This window comes from Lissotriton vulgaris, chromosome 3_2 (genome assembly GCF_964263255.1).
Source record: "Lissotriton vulgaris chromosome 3_2, aLisVul1.2, whole genome shotgun sequence".
NCBI classification, from domain to species: Eukaryota; Metazoa; Chordata; class Amphibia; order Caudata; family Salamandridae; genus Lissotriton; species Lissotriton vulgaris.
In genome coordinates this window covers 266,334,116-266,348,897 of record NC_141690.1, presented here as the reverse complement: position 1 = coordinate 266,348,897, position 14,782 = coordinate 266,334,116, and the positions used below count along the sequence as shown (strand labels likewise).

General features: G+C 46.6%; 1 protein-coding gene across 1 annotated transcript in view; it reads right to left on the bottom strand.

Moving 5' to 3' along the window:
• LOC147725648 (dedicator of cytokinesis protein 2-like) overlaps positions 1 to 14,782 on the bottom strand; it is a 1,712,066-nt gene that overhangs the window by 53,634 nt on the left and 1,643,650 nt on the right. The window contains exon 51 of the mRNA XM_086964476.1: positions 6,478 to 6,615. Coding sequence (XP_086820602.1) covers positions 6,478 to 6,615 — 138 coding nt within the window. The remainder of the gene's footprint in view (positions 1 to 6,477; positions 6,616 to 14,782) is intronic.

Below are 14,782 nucleotides of genomic sequence, written 5' to 3'. Positions count from 1 at the left end.
ACCAGTCGCCCCTGGATAAGAAGGTGGTTGCTTTACGGCTTAAGCTTCGATCTTTCTGGTCTCATCTCTCAGAAAATAATTGATCAGGAAGGTGCAAAGTGTTTTGTAACATTGCACTTTCTTAGTAGAAGGAATTTTCAGTCCAAGCCCTGAGAGCTCCAAGTAACCCCAATGATGACCTTCACGGCCACCCTCTCGTGTCTTAATCTCCTGTCTCATGTTTCTGCTCCCACCCATAATCTTGGTCATACATTGGACCAAGTCTGGTCATCTCAGGACATTGTCTCTCCCCCTAGCATCCTTCCTTGCACCCGGTCTGACCACTCTCTTATTTTCTTCACTATTAACCTCGGTTCCATTCACAAATCCTCTCGCCCCAAGAACATCTTTGCACGCAGCTGGAACCGCGTGGACCTACCTTCCCTTTCCCTCTCCCTGGCATCCTCCCCTCCTGACCTCAACGGCCTTTCCCTCGATCTTCAGGCCGTTGCAGTCAGCAATTGGTTATCTTCTGGTTGTGATCTAGTTGCCCCTCTTAAAATAGTCAAGTCTATTCGCCCACACGAGGCCCATAGATGGTTCAACTCCGAACTCAAGGTCCTTAAACTGGAACTCAGACGCTCTGAGCGTCTTTGGCGCCGCAGTTATTGCCCCAATCTCAAGGCCAAATATAAACGTCTTCTTAATGATTATAAGAAAGCTATCCTTGTGTCCAAGACCAAGTATTTCTCCGAGCAGGTAGCATTATCCGCTAATAAATCTAAAGAGATCTTTTCCTTGGTCACTAATCTGGCCACCTCCGATTGTGTCTGCCCCAAGCTTATCCCTTCCCAGGCCCTCTGCTCTTCCTTAAACGACTTCTTTATCGAGAAGATCGCTAAAATTAAATCCAACATTCCTACCACTCCCTTCCCTCCCCTCCATCCTGCCCTTCCTGTGTCTAATTCTTCCTTTGCTTCCTTCCCACCTATTTCCTTGGATTCCTTTCTAGCTTTACTTACCAAAATCAAGTCTGGCTCCCCTGCCGATTGTGCCCCTGCCCGCGTGCTGAGAACTCTCTTTACCTCTTGCCTTACTACTCCTCTTTCCTTTCTTAATGCTTCCCTTTCTACTGGCTTGGTCCCCTCTTCATTTAAATCTGCGATTGTTTTTCCCATCCTCAAAAAACCTGGTCTTGATTCTTCCCTCCCTTCTAATTTCAGACCTATTTCTCTCCTACCCTATCTTGCCAAAATCCTCGAAAGTTATGCCACCTCCTGTCTTTCCTCTTATATTGAGCAGAACCATCTCCTCACTTCCCACCAAGCAGGCCTCCGCTCGGGCCACTCGACCGAGTCAGTGGTGCTTGCGGTTCTCGATGAGTTGAAAGCCAAGGCCGACACCAACTCCCCTCAAGCTCTGGTTCTCCTGGACTTATCTGCTGCGTTTGATACGGTCGATCATACCATCCTTCTTGACCGTGTCAGCGCAGCGGGCATTCGGGGCTCCGCTCTTTCCTGGATTACGTCCTTTCTTTCAGGACGCTCACAAGCTGTTCACCTCTCCGGTTTCTCTGCCTCCCCCCTACCAGTGTCCTGTGGGGTTCCCCAAGGTTCCTCTCTCTCCCCTCTTCTTTTCAATCTTTATATTCGCCCCCTTATTGTTTCTCTTCTCGATCTGGGGGTCTCTGTGTACAACTACGCAGATGACCTCCAGCTCGTCTTTGATTTTTCTTCCTCTTCTCACTCCTTATCTTTTTTTCGCTCCACTCTGGTTTTCATTTCCGGGTGGATGAGTGCCAATCACCTCAAGCTCAATCCAGATAAGACTGAGCTTGTCTTGACTGGTGGCTCATCCAACCCCTGGTCCTCTGCTTTCTGGCCCCCTATTTTTGGTCCCCCTCCTACCACTGTTCCTTCCGTCAAAACGATGGGCATTAAGGTCAGCCATGACCTGTCAATGCTCGGCCAGGTCAGTTCTGTAGTGTCTTCTTGCTTTCTTTCCCTCCGACTGATTCGTAAAATTTCCCGTTTCTTTTCCCTTGATTCCCTCAAAATTATTATTTCGGCCCTCATCACTTCCCGCCTTGATTATGGAAACAGCTTGCTCGTGGGTATCCCTGCCTACGAAACCCGTCGTCTCCAAGCAATCCAAAATCAGGCTGCCCGACTTATTTTTCATTTTCCCAAAACTCACCATATCACTCCCGTCCTCAAATCTCTCCACTGGCTCCCCGTTCTACAGAGATCCCTGTTTAAACTAGGGTGCCTAGTCTTCCGGGCTGTTGATCGCTCTGCTCCGGCGTTCATCAATTCTTTGATCTCCACTCACACCCCTGCCCGTACCCTCCGCTCATCTACCTCTGCCTTCCTCACTGTTCCCCGCTTTCGTAAATCTCGCACTGGTGGAACCAGATTCTCTGTCCTTGCCCCCCGGTTCTGGAACTCCCTCCCTCTCTCCATGCGTTCTATTCCCATTTTTTCACACTTCCGCAAAGCGCTCAAAACATTCTTGTTTGCCCAGGCCTACCCCTGCTAACTTCCTCGGCCCTGTCTGTTCTGTTCAGTAGAGCTCTCAGCACCAGGAAGCCGTTTGGCCACCGTGCGCTCTATAAATACCTTATTTCATTTAATTTCATTTCATTTCATTTCAATGATCTGGGTCCATTGATTCCTCTTCTAGCCACAGGTTGAGCCACAGTCGGATGAGCAAAGATGGACCTAGGTGAGGCTACTCCAGGGTGGACCTTCAACTGGAAGCAGGTGACGGATTGGCGACGAAGAGGAGCTGCAGACTCTGTTTTAACCCTCGCGGAGAGAAGAGGAATGAAGTTACCCTGTCCCAGGAGGGCGCAGGTGATGCATCCCTGCCTGTGACAGCCTCAGCACTGGGCAGACACAGGAGACAGGAGCAGCCGCACACCACAACAATAAGTCGTTTCATTACTGAAGACCAGCAGGGAAGGACCCTGGGGAAGATATCCCTGTTAATGGCCCATGATGAATCAGGGAGATGCAAGAAGGGCTGGGGTCAGCACTGCACACCCAGCAGTTTTACCTGTGATTGGAACTGTCCGCCCCAGGACGCGTGTCCACACAGTATCTCTACAATGGTTGTATGATGCAACCACAAATCCCCAACCCCACATGCCTAAACAATGTGGTTAAATACCGTCTTAACCACAAATGTTCATGGTAAAGGCATGTATGGTAAACAGGGATGCGTGGCTAAGGTCGCCACCCCCTCCCCACTGCCCTGAGGTACAAACTCCCCCCACAACCCAAAGTGCAAATACCCCTACCCCCTCCCAACCCCCACACTGTGCCCTCCCTCTGCCCTGATGCATAAAACTCTGTCCCTTCACCTGACCCTGCCCAGCCCTGACCTAGCCCTAAAAACTGCCCGCCCTCCCCTAACCACCAAAAACTACCCCGACTACCCATTCCCACCCCCCTGCCCTGAGGCATAATACCCTAACCACTATTTTACAAAAAGTGCCCCAACACCCCCCAGCCCTGAAAACCAGCCCCGAACCCTGCAACACAAAAATCTACCCAATCCACCCCCTACCCAGAAAACTACCCTGACCCCCCTCAGCCTAAAAAACTACCCCCGACCCACCCCAACCCACAAAACTACTCCAACCCCCAGCCCACAAAAGTACACCAACCCACCCCCCAGCCCCACTTACATCACTGCAGATCTCTCCCTGCTTCCTGCTTCTGTCAAAAGCAGCCCACAGCCCAAAAAAGATTCCCGACCTACCCCAGTCCCACAAAACATCCCGACCGAACCCCAGTCCACAATACAAACCCGACCCCCAGCCCACAAAAGTACCCCAGCCGACAAAACAATCCTGACCCACCCCTCAGCCCACAAAAGATCCCCAACTCACCCCAGCCCACAAAACAACCCTGACCCACCCCTCAGCCCACAAAAAATTCCCGACTCACCCCAGCCCACAAAACAACCTGACTCACCCTCAGCCCACAAAACATCCCGACCCACCCCCAGCCCACAAAATAACCCCGATCCCCAGCCCACAAAAGTATCTGATGTCCCCCCCAGCCTAACTTACCTTACCTCTCCCTGCTTCCTGCTTCCGTCCGTCCATTCTGCAGCTAAACTGGCCTTATGCCTTAACCAGGCACATGCATGGTTAAGGCATATGCGTGGTTAGGCATGCGTGGTAAGGCTTGTGGAGTCAGAACACTCATGGTTTAGACTGCGGTGGTCTGACTGTTTCCCCTTTGCAATAGCTGAGCTTATAATTATGTGCAGGTACAATACGTGGTTCCTCCTTGGGCCTTATGAAGTACAAGATATTTTATACAAGTGTCCGTATTAGGACACAGGGATGAGAGTGGTGAATGCGAAGACTGATCAGAGCAATGAAGAAGGAGACCAGGGTCAAAGAGGGGAGTGGTGAAAGAGGAGATAGAGTGGTGAAAGAGGAGATAGAGTGGTGAAGGATGAGATAGAGTGGTGAAGGAGGAGAAAGAGTGGTGAAGGATGAGATAGAGTGGTGAAGGATGAGATAGAATGGTGAAGGATGAGATAGAGTGGTGAAGGATGAGATAGAGTGGTGAAGGATGAGATAGAGTGGAGAAAGAGGAGATAGAGTGGTGAAGGATGAGATAGAGTGGTGAAGGATGAGATAGAGTGGTGGAAGAGGAGATAGAGTGGTGAAGGATGAGATAGAGTGGTGAAAGAGGAGATAGAGTGGTGAAGGATGAGATAGAGTGGTGAAGGATGAGATAGAGTGGTGAATGATGAGATAGAGTGGAGAAAGAGGAGATAGAGTGGTGAAGGATGAGATAGAGTGGTGAAGGATGAGATAGAGTGGTGAAGGATGAGATAGAGTGGAGAAAGAGGAGATAGAGTGGTGAAGGATGAGATAGAGTGGTGAAGGATGAGATAGAGTGGTGAAGGATGAGATAGAGTGGTGAAAGAGGAGATAGAGCGGTGAAGGATGAGATAGAGTGGTGAAGGATGAGATAGAGTGGTGAAGGATGAGATAGAGTGGAGAAAGAGGAGATAGAGTGGTGAATGATGAGATAGAGTGGTGAAGGATGAGATAGAGTGGTGAAAGAGGAGATAGAGTGGTGAAGGATGAGATAGAGTGGTGAAGGATGAGATAGAGTGGTGAAAGAGGAGATAGAGTGGTGAAGGATGAGATAGAGTGGTGAAGGATGAGATAGAGTGGTGAAGGATGAGATAGAGTGGTGAAAGAGGAGATAGAGTGGTGAAGGATGAGATAGAGTGGTGAAGGATGAGATAGAGTGGTGAAGGATGAGATAGAGTGGAGAAAGAGGAGATAGAGTGGTGAAGGATGAGATAGAGTGGTGAAGGATGAGATAGAGTGGTGAAGGATGAGATAGAGTGGTGAAGGATGAGATAGAGTGGTGAAAGAGGAGATAGAGTGGTGAAGGATGAGATAGAGTGGTGAAGGATGAGATAGAGTGGTGAAGGATGAGATAGAGTGGTGAAGGATGAGATAGAATGGTGAAGGATGAGATAGAGTGGTGAAGGATGAGATAGAGTGGTGAAGGATGATATAGAGTGGTGAAGGATGAGATAGAGTGGTGAAGGAGGAGATAGAGTGGTGAAGGAGGATATAGAGTGGTAAAGGATGAGATAGAGTGGTAAAGGAGGAGATAGAGTGGTGAAGGATGAGATAGAGTGGTGAAGGAGGAGATAGAGTGGTGAAGGATGAGATAGAGTGGTGAAGGAGGCGATAGAGTGGTGAAGGAGGAGATAGAGTGGTGAAGGAGGAGATAGAGTGGTGAAGGATGAGATAGAGTGGTGAAGGATGAGATAGAGTGGTGAAGGATGAGATAGAGTGGTGAAAGAGGAGATTGAGTGGTGAAGGGTGAGATAGAGTGGTGAAGGATGAGATAGAGTGGTGAAGGAGGAGATAGAGTGGTGAAGGATGAGATAGAGTGGTGAAGGAGGAGATAGAGTGGTGAAGGATGAGATAGAGTGGTGAAGGAGGAGATAGAGTGGTGAAGGAGGAGATAGAGTGGTGAAGGATGAGATAGAGTGGTGAAGGAGGAGATAGAGTGGTGAAGGAGGAGATAGAGTGGTGAAGGATGAGATAGAGTGGTGAAGGAGGAGATAGAGTGGTGAAGGAGGAGATAGAGTGGTGAAGGATTAGATATAGTGGTGAAGGATAAGATAGAGTGGTGAAGGATGAGATAGAGTGGTGAAAGAGGAGATTGAGTGGTGAAGAATGAGATAGGAGCCGCAACAGTGAAGGAGAAGAGTGGAGACAGCGTAGATGACAGGGGCCAGAGTAGTAAAAGAGGAGACTAGGATCTGAGTGGTGAAGAACTCTGGATTCAGAGTGGTGAAGGAGAAGACCAAATAAGAGCAATGAAGGAGGAGACCAAGGATGGAGCGGCGAAGAAAGATCGGGTCAGAGTGGTGAAGGAAGAGGAAGGAGCAAGAGCAGTGAAGGAAGAGACTAGGCCCTCAGCCCCATCACCGGGTACTTACCATCTCTCGCACTCCATACTCGCTCTCCACCTTGGCCTTCAGCTGGTGGAAACACTCCTCCATGCGCTCGTGGAAAGGTCGGAGGTCATCAGTCACCTTCTTCCCATGGAGTCGTACGCCCTCTGCCAGGAGCGGGATCTATCGGATACAACGGCACACGGGTCACTTGGACACATTCTACCCATTGATACATTGCCACCAGGGATGGTGGAGACATCCTACCCCTCAATGCATCATCTCCCATGATGGTGGAGGCATCCTACCCATTGATATATTGCCACCAGGGATGGTGGAGACATCCTACTCATTGATGTATTGTCTCGGGTGATGGTGGAGGCGCCCTATCTTTTGATACATTACCTCCAGTGATATTGCCGACAGCCCACCTTTCGAAGCTTTACCTTCGGCAATGGTGTGGACATCTACCCCTTGATGCATCGCCTCTGATGATGGTGGAGACCTCTTACCCTCGATTCACTTCCTACAGGGATGACGCAACATCTCACCCCTTTATTGATCATCTCCCACGTTAATTGACACACCCCACTCCTCAATGCACTGCATCCATAGATGGGGGACACATCCTATCCACCAATACATCATCTCTCACCATGGTGGACACATCCTGCTCCTCGATAAACCCTTTCGGGTATAGAGGAGACTTCCTACTGTTGATGTATCACCTCCAGGGATGGTGGACACAATGCATGGCCCTCGATGGCTCCTCTCTCATGATGGTAGACACATCCCACTGCTCGGTGCATTGCATCCAGAGATGGAGGACACATCCTACCTCTCGATACATCATCTCTCATGATGGTTGACACATCCTACCCCTTGATTCCAATCACTTCCAATTTGCCTTTGTCCATATTCAATTCCTGTCAAGGACGCCTGCTTAGGCTGATTTCAAACGCCTTACCCGCCTGTCCATTCTAGTTTTCTTTTCAGTGCCAGCCTCTTCTTTTAGGCTTTTCCACTCTCTGTCTGCGCCTTTCTCTCAGTTCATGTTTTCCTTTCTCTCTCCTGGCACCTTCCCATGCATAGAACAGTACAGTCAGAAAAACAGTTTATTACAAAATGTAGTTCAGAGAATCCTTCCTGGGAGGGTGTTTAGCTCGTAGAATGATGACATGGAATGGGTCACCTTTTCAAAGCAATTCCAACTTAACCAGTTTTCGGAAGCAACTCAAAACTTTTTTGTTTCAATAACCAGAATCCTTGTTTATTTGTCTGAGGGCAATTCTGTTTAGTCACAGCGCCTGGACGCCTGAGGGCAACTGTAGCGCTTTATAAATTTTATTTTCATTTCATTTCGTTTCATACCTGGGGGCAGATTTACAAGGCTCTTGCGCCACTTTCGCGTTACTTTTCCTATGTTAAACATGACGCAAAAGTGGTGCAAGGGCCTTGTAAATAAGCCTCCTGGACTTCCAAGGAGTTCTTGTGTAACTGGGGCTAATGTGATCTCTGGGCAGTAATGTGAGGGATACTCTAGTGTCATAAAAGATCCCTTACATATAAAATACCATGTCTCTTGTGCTTAACAACGTCAAACTAACACAGGGCTTGGTTTAGAGTTTTGTGGGCAGGGTCCTCTGTTGCATCCTGCCTGCTAAACTGACGCCCCCCCCGCCCTGGCTACGGTTGGAAGGACAGTACATTTTCTGTTCATGGCGACTGAATTGGCCCCATCCGCGGAACACATTCTCTGGTCGCCTTGTAGAGTAGAGGCCCCTATGAGGATGGACTTTACAACATTCGCGTTATGGTGGACGATGTAAAGGCAGTTTGTTTCACATCTGTCACCTCCAGTAAAACCCCGATGGAATGGACAGGAAAAAAATATTCATGACCCCCCCATACCCAGAATATTAAAGCTATTGGTGTTTGCCTTTTTTCCAAAAACAAACTCCCACTTTGAATTTGAAAGTTTTTTTTTTATTAAACAAAAAACTTTTGGAAAGTATGACAGGTGGCTGTCAGGGTTGATGGTTCCATCCGTCAAAACTTTTTAAACATCAAATGATGTTACCATGATGGCGGTTCATGTCAATGTACTGAGTTATTTGCAGTGCTGGCAAACAGATCCGTGGGCCTGCTTTAGAGTGGACTTACTATGTTACAAACATAACCTATCTATCCACCTTATCAACAGTCCATTATAAAATGTAGCACTTGCAATACGGCAGCTGCGATATTCAGAGGTTCCACCAGAGGGCAGTGCTGCACCACATTTCCTTTATGCACAGATCTTCACAAAGCATAACTAAAGAAAAGGAATGACTGATGAAAGTTTTTCTAGAGGTGATGTGATGGAAGTGATGTCATCAGTAGAATGTGGAGTGTTGAAGTGATAATGTGAGAAATTACAGAGCGCTTGGTGGCATAATAAAGGAGCTTACAAACTTCCATTTGTGTAGCGTGTTACTACACAACATTGGCAACAGGGAAGCTTCTAAAAAGAAATGTTAAGTTTCTGTGATCAGATGAATGGAAGCAAGAATGTAATAATATCAAGGAGGCAATGTGTTCTGCCCCAGCTCTACAAGGGTTTGATCCCCAGTGAACGAGCATAGTGACTACAGGTGTGATGCCAGCAGCAAAGGTCTGGGGCAGTTTCATCTCAAAGAAATAGTGCAGGAGTTGGAGTCATTGTTGTGTTTGCTTCACGAGCATTATCAACTTCAAAAGAGAACTACACAGCGATAGAGAGGGAAGCACACGCCTGCCTATGGGCTTTGGAACATTTTCCCTGATTTGTATGCTTAAGACAGGTGCTTTTTAAATAGATGTGATCATAAACAGTTAGAGAAAACCTTGACCACCGTGCAAATGTCAAGAATATCATCTAGGTTAGCCTTGTTACACGGGCACTACTCTGGAATGTCCTCGATGGGCTAGGTCTACCACCCTACTTGCTGCTTTTGCTTAGAAAATTCCATGAAGACAATTTCGCCCAGATCAGATGGGGTGTCCAGGGAGAAAAAACATCTCGTATCCCAGTAGACAGGGGCGTCCGCCAGGGGTGTGTGCTTGCCCCCACTCTGTTTTCTCTCTATGTAAACAGAGTGGTGGAGCATCTCTTGGAACATCCAGCAGATGCACCTACCCTGGCGGGCAGAAAAGTTCCAACTCTCCTGTTTGCGGACGACACCCTCCTGATATCCAAAACACCTGCGGGCATTCAGAAATTGCTCACAAACTTTAAATCTTTTTGTGATTCCAGGGGATTGGCAATAAATATTGGCAAGACTAAATTCCTTGTCCTTAACCCTCCTAAGAAATCCGTTATCCCTCCTGTCCTAGACTCTATCCCCCTCGAAAGAGTCAAGGAATTCGATTACCTCGGAATACGGCTCTGTGATACCATGAGCTGGAAGGCACACCACCAAAAGGTATTCCTGACTCACAAAAGGGCCACTGGAGCCTTACTTAAGGAACAGCGAGCCTCATCCTTAAAACCAATCGGGGCATTGATAGATATCTACAGAGCGAGGGTTGCGAGTGCCGCCCTGTATGGGGCTGAACTGTGGGGCTTACAGAAAGTTGATACCCTGGCCCACCTTGAAAATAATTTTCTCAAGGATTTGATGAGGTTGCCCCACAGTACTCCTACAATCCCACTACTGTTAGATACAGGCACCCGCCCAATTTGTGAGCAAGCTAATTTACGACCTTTGCTTCTCTGGTCCCGGATTTGGAATGTCCCCGAATTGTGCAGCTACGCTGACGCCTTAAAAGACCTTCTGTCGCTTCCAGGTTGCAGTAAGATACCCTGGTTTAGGGAAGTCAAACGCCTCCTTTATGAGCTGGATTTGGGTGACGCCTGGGTCGACAAAACCGCACCCCCTAAACAGTTCCTGAAGAAAGTGTATTGGCTATGGGTACACAATAAGAGAATACACAATTCCAACCACTGCAAATCTGTCGCCAAGTTCTTGTTAGTCAAAGAGTTCCCCTATAGGGAACCCTATTTGGACCTGATTCACAATTCTGGAGACAGATCTCTGTATTTTAAATTTAGGGTGGGAGTGCTTCCCCTAGGCTCGTTTACCTCTACCTGGAAACCTCCACTTCAATCGCTTCCACATTGCCCGTTCTGTGCTTCAAGGGTTGAGTCCATCGCCCACTTATTGTTTGAGTGTAAGGTTTATGCAGCACCCAGATCGAAATGGCTAAAACCATTGTGTAGGAGCCTAGGAACAAGATCACACTCAGAAGCCCTACGCATACTATGCTCAGATGCCCGCCCATTTTTTGCATGTTGTATGGCTAAATTTTTAGGTTGGGCCTGGCGTATAAGAACCTCAAGGAAGCTGCTACTCCAGTAAAGTGCCCCTTGATGAACTATATTTCGTAAGGGTGCTCAAATGTTAATGTTATTCTTATTTGCACATCTCGCTCTTATTGCTTTTACTCTTAAATCTGAAGGTATTTTATATGATATAAATTGTATCGTTTTACTTGATGCTTTGTATTGCTTTTATGATATGCACTGTATCGAAATAAAGCTTACTTACTTACTTGCTTAAGACAGGTGCTTTTTAAATAGATGTGATCATAAACAGTTAGAGAAAACCTTGACCACCGTGCAAATGTCAAGAATATCATCTAGGTTAGCCTTGTTACACATACGCTTGTTAGACTTTGTGTACAAAGTAAAGTGTTTAACCAAGAAGAAAAATGCACTGGCGGTTGTGGAAGGATTCTCAGTTAGAGGGGAAAAGATCCTTCCTCCTTCTGCTTTGAGGAAAAAAATATTTCTGTGTGCCTACATATAATAAACACTAAATCGTCAATTAGAAGTTTCTATTGGTGGCAAGGTATTGATAAGGAGGTAGTCAGAGAATGCCATGTGTGCACGTCAGCTGATCAATCCTTGAAGATATTGAGACCCTCTGTGAGAAATATATTTGAGGCCCAAAACCTCCTTGGAAAAAGTAGTAGTTGACATTATGGGGCCAATTGGGAATACTCACAAATATATTGTAGTATTGATGGAAGTATTTGCCCAGCGGCCTTACATCAAAATTGATTACAAAATAAATATGGATACAATACTGGGGTTCATAGATGGGGTTTTCCAGAAGGAAGGGATACCCAGATGTTTACTGAGTGACAATGGTATACAATCTGTCTCAGAGAAAGCTCAGGAATATTTTTTTTAAATGTGTGCTTTGCCACGGGACAACATCCCTTTGCAATCCAAGCGGAAATGGAATGGTAGAACGCTTCAAGCGAGTTCTCATGGGGGCCATTCAGTCAGCATTAAAAAGACTATTCCCGATGGGTAACGCAAGTGCATAAAACTCCTTGGTCCTATGGAAGTGGCATGCACAGGGTTAAACGCATTTGAAATAATGAGCGGAAGGAAACCTCGATCAAAGTGTAACCCAGGATGGTACCCACACATATGAGTGTGGCCTGGTCTTTGGGAAAAGTCAGAAAAAAAATAATAAACGAAAGAGAAGAATGAAAAAATACTGCAAGAGACACAGCTTACTTTGAAGCTAAATTAATTAAACAACTGTTAAATAATGTGGTCAGATTAGAACTTGGCACAGTGTGAAATTTAAAGAGAGTAGCTTTGTGTTCTGAACAATGCAGAGTAGAAATACCAGAAAAACAAAATGGCGGGACACAAACTGGAAGACAATATTGTAACTACAGACCACCAAGAGAGTGTTGAGAAGAATGGAGGAAAACATCCTTTACAACAAAAAAATTTCCACGCAGTACCTTTACAACACAGGATTTACAACGCAAGTCATTACAACAACTAGCGCTGGAGGGTGCTGTAGGATAGGGAATAGATTAATTTACTATCCAAAACCTTCCCTACTATTCACAGTGACTGGAGTTGGAATAGTAAATTAAACTATTCACTATCCAGCGCCCCCCAACGCAAGTCGTTGTAACGACTTGTGTTGTAAAACCTGCGTTGTAAAGGCATGCGTGGAAAAAGCATGCGTTCCATCCAAGAATGGAATAACACCAAGGGGTAGACAAGCGAAAGATCAGTCAAGAGGTGGTGAAGAAAACCTGGGACAAGATAATAGTGGAATTGATTTAAATTTCATTCCTGTGCCTTCCACTGATGAATTGACTAAAAGACAAATCTGATTAATTTAGCATGCCCTGATATTAGGTGATTATCTTTGTGATGAATCGATTAAGCTGGATGACATACCTTATTTTACCCATTGGCTACGAGGTGAATTTCACAATTTAAAATGCATCAATGACATGATTATACTTTTTCAATATGATGTATATAACCTTTTTTATTTGTGTTTCAAAGGGGGAGAGATGTAAGGGTGATGTAATGATATCAGTAGAACGTGGAAGGTTGAAGTTAGAATGGGAGAAAGGACAGTTTGGAAGACGCGGAGCGCTTGGTCGCATAATGAAGGAGCTTACTTAACTTCCATTTGTGTAGTGTGTTACTACAGTTTTACAAACACTTAGGGGCATATTATAAAGACAGGCGATAAAATTATCGCCGCTTTATCGGCAGAAAACTGCTGCTAAAGCGGCGATAATGGGCTTGATGATATGCTCTATGGAATTCCAATCGAAGCCCATGTTAGATGTGAAGACATCTAACAGCGCACTAATCGCCCTACAGGGCATCAAGGCCCTGTAGAGCCCTGTAGGGCCTTGATGCCCTGTAGGGCGATTAGTGCGCTATGTAAATTAACATAACATTGGCAAGTGCAAAAAATTGATTAACGATCGAACGGATTTGCTTCTACGGCTTCGGGAGGCTTGGACCGGTGATGGACTGGAGTTGGATGTTGAGGATTGGCAGCTGCGGTATCTTCTCCTAAAGAGGTCGCGATTCCGGCCCGTCTCCGCCTGGTGCAACTAAAGATTCCGAGGATCAACAGGAGAGAAAGGGCTAGAGTGGACACTAAAGATTCTACATCGTATCTCTATAACGGAATGGGTTATTCTGTGGATGGGTTGTGTAAGCGAGGGTGTGGTTTGTTGGGTACCTTCCTCCATATCCTATGGAAGTGCCCGGAGGTGGTTGTGTTCTGGAATCGTGTGCATGCTGTCATGGAAGAAGTTACAGGAGTTTCGTTGTTGCCTGAAGCCCGACGCTGTCTACTGAATGAATGGGAACCGAATGATTATAATGTGGCACAGACGCAATTGGCTACCCTTGAGAACATGGTAGCTAAAAGAGACATAGCACAACTGTGGGGGTCCCAAAGAGCGCCTACGATTTCAGCGTAGAAAGAAAACATGGACTGGTGCATGTTTAGGGAAAAAACAGTATACGTTGCACTTGGCAGACCTAAGAAATGGGGGAGAATCTGGGATCAATGGAACTTATACCGAGGGGAGATTTGTACTCCTCCTTTTGTAGACACTCCGGAAATGTCGCAGTCCCCATAACCGAACATTCCTTGTACTGTATAGATTCTTACTGACATTATGATCACTTGCTCCCTGCCCCCCTCTTCCCATTTTTTCAACTGTTATTTGCATATATTGTTTCTTGATACAGCTCTCCCCCCTGAGATAGACACCCACTGCATAGGCCTTTTTTGCCTCGTTATGTTTGGTTCTTTTGTTTGTTTATTTATATATATTTAAAATGTAAAACCTTAACCTCATCCCGTGTACTATCCAATGATTCGCACGAATAGTATGCTGAATCGCTGTCGGGCCCCCGTGCTGTCGGCTGAAGAGCTGTGTATTTCTGAACTATCATGTTTTTGTTTCGTTTTAGTGACGGCCGGCCCCTGTGGTTGTAGGCCCACAACTGTATTACTGCAAAATGAGAATAAAGGTTTTATAAAAAAAAAAAAAACTTTGGCAAGTGCAATGGGTTGCAGCTCCAAAAGGTAAATCTATTGACTTTGCCAGTGCTTTTTCCTGACCCGTGTGTGCACATGTGTCAAGACACGTGCATGCAACTCATTTGAAGATGGCCAGCAATTTGCACTTATTATTCATGATGCAAGTGCTGTGCACAAGTGCGTGGAGACAACACATGATGCGTGTCTCAATCAATCAATATGGGTGTTTTAAGCATGCTACTCACCCGTGAGGGCCTCAAGGTGCTGGGGGAGGGGGGGGGGGGGGTGGTACGCAGCTCTGTTCAGCCGAAGAGCCAGTCTTGAGGGTCTTCCTGAAGGTGTTCAGGGTGGGGGCACGCCTGATTTCCATCGGTAGCTCGTTCCAGGTCTTGGCGAGGAGGCCGGTCACAGAGCACACAGGAGGAAATACGCCACCAGGACTGGCGGGGGAAGGCGGAAGGATTCCAAAGTGTTTGACACCAAACACGACA